The sequence below is a fragment of the Ochotona curzoniae genome, unplaced genomic scaffold (genome assembly GCF_017591425.1).
Source record: "Ochotona curzoniae isolate NIBS_2020 unplaced genomic scaffold, NIBS_Ocur_1.0 scaffold_4701, whole genome shotgun sequence".
NCBI classification, from domain to species: Eukaryota; Metazoa; Chordata; class Mammalia; order Lagomorpha; family Ochotonidae; genus Ochotona; species Ochotona curzoniae.
Window position 1 is genome coordinate 30,652,122 of NW_024467122.1, and position 3,770 is coordinate 30,655,891.

The following is a 3,770-nucleotide window of genomic DNA, read 5'->3' on the forward strand; positions in this document are numbered from 1 at the left end:
ATTTCTAATTGTGTTAGAAAGGTAACCTTAATAGATCTTAACAGATCTAATAGATTCCTATTGCATTAAAAACTGCTAATTTTGGTCTGGCATGGTAGCGTAATGGCTAAAGTCCTCGCCTTGCATGTTTCAGGATCCCATATGGGTGCCAATTCACATCCTGGCTGCTCCACTTCCCATTCAGCTCCCTGCTTGTGGCCTGGGAAAGCAATAGAGTATGGCCCAAAGCCTTGGGACCCTGCACCTGCGTGGGAGATGCAGAAGAAGTTCCTGGTTACTGGGTTTTGGATCAGCTCAGCTCTGGCCTTTACAGCCACCCTGAGAGTCAACCAACGGATGGAAGATCTTTCTCTCTCTCTCTGTAAATTTGAATTTTCAATAAAAGTAAGTAAATCTTTTTTTTTTTAATTGGAAAGTCAGATACACAGAGAGGAGGAGAGACAGAGATGAAGATCTTCCATCCATTGATTCACTCCCCAAGTGACTGCAACGGCTGGAGCTGAGCCAATCCGACTGAAGCCAGGAGACAGGAGGCTTTCCAGGTGTCCCATGCAAGTGCAGGTCCCAAGGCTTTGGGCTGTCCTTGACTGCTTTCCTAGGCCACAGCAGGGAGCCCGATGGGAAGCAGGGCTGTCAGGACACAAACCGGTGCCCATATGGGATCCCAGTGCATGCAAGGCAAGGATTTACCCACTAGGCTACCACATTGGGCCCAAAAATAAATAAACCTTTAAAAAAAAACCTGCTGCCTTACTTGCTCATTAATTCATTCTTTCTTCTTTCCTCCGACACACACAAACGTTGCTATCACTTCCCATTGCAAAATAGTGACAAAAAATGAGAATAAGATTGAAGCACCAGCAGGTGTGTAATCAGTTACCCGGATAAAAACAAAAGAAAACCAAAAGAGGCAACTTTGAAAAGAGAGCAACTCTTTTAACTCTTTTAACAATGGGATAATCCAAAACAAACTGAAAGGATCAGATTGTCCACTCTGATGCTTGCATACCAAATTCGATTATGACCTACATCCACTCTAGTTACCTAAATTGATAAAACACAGAGATCAGACAGACTAAATATAGGGAATAAAAAAAAAAATAGGGATAAACATATCCTGATCGTCACATCTCCAAATTTCTGAGAACACTAATGTGGCCTAAGAAAGCTCCATGCAAACACTACAAGTCCTGCCCTTCTGTTATGAGCTCTGGCCACAAGCAAACTTTCTAAACCTCACCATGAGTAGATGCCTCAGAAAACCGAACCAGGGATTCCAAGGGAGGCATCCTAGCACAGCACCTGCAGCCCGCGCCCACAGCTCCCATCCCAGCGCCTGGGCTCAGTCCCGGCTAGGACTCGATCCCAGCTTCCTGCTAACGCACCCCTGGGTGGCAGCGGGTGATGGCTCAAGTACTTGGTTCTCCGACACCCATGTGGGAGACCAGGGTTGATTTCCCACCTATGGCTTCAGCCTGGGCCTACAGTAGCTGTTTGGGTAGCAAACTAGATAGCAAAAATATACAAGTGCTCTGTGATTTTTTTTTAATGTGATGGATGGAAATGAACACAAATCATTTGCTAGGAAAATAAAACCTAAGGCAGAAATGAAATGATTCTCAGCAAGTAACACACACACACACACACTCACACACAAAACATCACTACCACATACAGTTAGTAAAATAAGAACCCAGAAAAGCCAAAATTACCTCTCAAACCATGCTTTGATGCTATGGGCGAAGGACTCCCCAGGATACAGCTGATTATTTCTTAGATACAAAAGAAGGTCCAGCAGTTTCTTTGAATAGTGATCATCCTTTCCGTCTCGGCCAAAATCAAAGAAGGCCTTTAACGTTTCCAACATAGGACTAACATCACGAGCCAACAACTCCTCAAACAAATTCCAAGCTGTCGTCGCGTCTTGATGAAGGAGGGCGCCCTGGATACAGTCGTCATAGTTCTTTTTGGAAGGGACCATGACTTTCTTCATGTCTTCTAAGAGCAGGAAGGCCTCGCGCCACCTGTCGGAGGGCATCAACCCGCGGATGAGGAGGCTGTAAGCCCCGGATTCTAAAGTCTTGTATCTGGTTTTCATGATTTCATAGACATCAATAACTTCCGAGGTCTGCTGATGGAAGACACAGAGGTACAAGTACTTCACCAGTATATCATAGCCTACGATGCCGTTGTTTCTGGCCGCCACCCAGGCCAGTAGAGACTTAGCTACATCTATAGGGCTATGGCAACGAGCCATCTGTGAACTGATCCAATGTTCGAAATTGGCCTTTCCTTTGAAGTCTTCCTTAAGCTTATCCCATTCCTCCGAATTCAAAGGTCTCGTGGGCAGCTGCAAGGCGGTCTTCGCAGGAGGCGGGGCGCGGTCCTTACTCTGTGGATTCATCTGTGATCGCTTCTTTGCTGCCCCAGCTGCGAAGAGATGAGCTGATTCGAATGGAGTTTGCTTATGAGCTCGCTCCTCTGCTTTCCTGAGACGGCAGGCCTTGGCAGCCAGCAGGTCCCTTGCTTTGGCATTTTGAGGTGACGCTGTTTTAAGAGAAAACCATCTCTGTGGCTTCCAGATGCAGTTCGTGAGAAAGAGAGACGTGGAAGAATGCCTTGGGCCTCGCCCCAGGTATGGGCTGGTGTTCCAAAGCTTAGGAAAGCTTCGAAGAGCAGACACACAGATCGTCATGGTGCAATGGAATCAGATGGGCAGAGGGTCCCAACGCCTCTACTGCCACAGCAAATTCAAGGAGGAACTGAGCAGGTTGAAGGTAACGTGCAACGCTTTATTTAAAGGAGATTTTTTTTTCTTCCTTGCATACAAATCACGGTTCTGCTCTTAAGGTTGCAGAATAGCGACGAAGGCAAGCGAGTCCTCTCCATCAACACCCTCAGCCCGGGAACACGGCGGGGAGCTTCCCGTCAACCCAGTCCGTGAATCTGAGGAAAAAGCACAAGGAGGAACAACAGTGTATTGAAAAACGGGCAGGAGCCTATGGGAGCCTTGCTGACAAGGCGGCATAAAGTTAAAACCGTGGCCAGACACCTCCGCCGCCACCAGCAGTAATCAGAGCGCCCGAGGTCTACGGGCTCGGGCCCTGCCCAACACCTCTCGCCATGTAGCAAGAGCCTCAGATGAGGGGTGCGGGGGAAAGGAGTCGGCCAACATGCCAGCTGGGAGGACAGACAGCACCAACTTCACGGTGTACCTGTCGCGGACTAAGGAAGTTCACCTGCTTGCCCAACTCACCACAGCCCTCATGCTTCAGTCCGTCACAGACGCGATGGAAACTACAACGTCCACAATGCACCGCGCCGGCCTGGGCCCTCAAGGCCTGACTGAATTGGACGCCCGTGCTTCTGCCGGGTCTGGCCGGGAGGAAACAGGGAAGCCTGCAGCAGTACAAGTGGGAAGACGACGACTGTGTCCAAGACCATTCAGGAGCCCTTCAGGGCCTCATGATTGATTAAAACAGATAGTGAGGGAAAGTGCCGGAAACGGCCATGAAAGCTTGAGTCACGTGGTGCATATGCGCCAAAGACCCACGATGAATAAAAGCGCGGGCTTCCTTATCCCGGCCTTTAAATTCGAGCTTAGGAACTTGGGACGCCTTCTTAAAGACCACTTTCCATTTCTTTCACATATGCCTTTTGCCGGTTACGGAGATCGCTGCACATCGCGACCGCCAGGGCCACCGTTTCCGCTTCTCTTGCCACGATTTCCGCCCGTGTCCAAGATGGCGGTTGGGTGGCCTTCCCTACCT

At 49.0% G+C, this 3,770-nt stretch overlaps 1 protein-coding gene across 2 annotated transcripts in view; it reads right to left on the reverse strand.

Annotated features, from left to right (window-relative positions):
* LOC121148873 (protein only RNase P catalytic subunit) overlaps positions 1-3,604 on the reverse strand; it is a 137,496-nt gene extending 133,892 nt beyond the window's left edge. The window contains exons 1-2 of one of the 2 annotated variants that reach the window (XM_040969219.1): positions 3,257-3,604; positions 1,713-2,946 (exon numbers count right to left, since the gene is read on the reverse strand). In XM_040969219.1, coding sequence (XP_040825153.1) covers positions 1,713-2,695 — 983 coding nt within the window. In that variant the 5' untranslated portion in view covers positions 2,696-2,946; positions 3,257-3,604. Of the gene's footprint in view, positions 1-1,712; positions 2,947-3,215 lie in introns of both variants that reach the window. The other variant, XM_040969220.1, reaches the window with a different exon arrangement.
* Between the last annotated feature and the right edge of the window lie 166 nt (positions 3,605-3,770).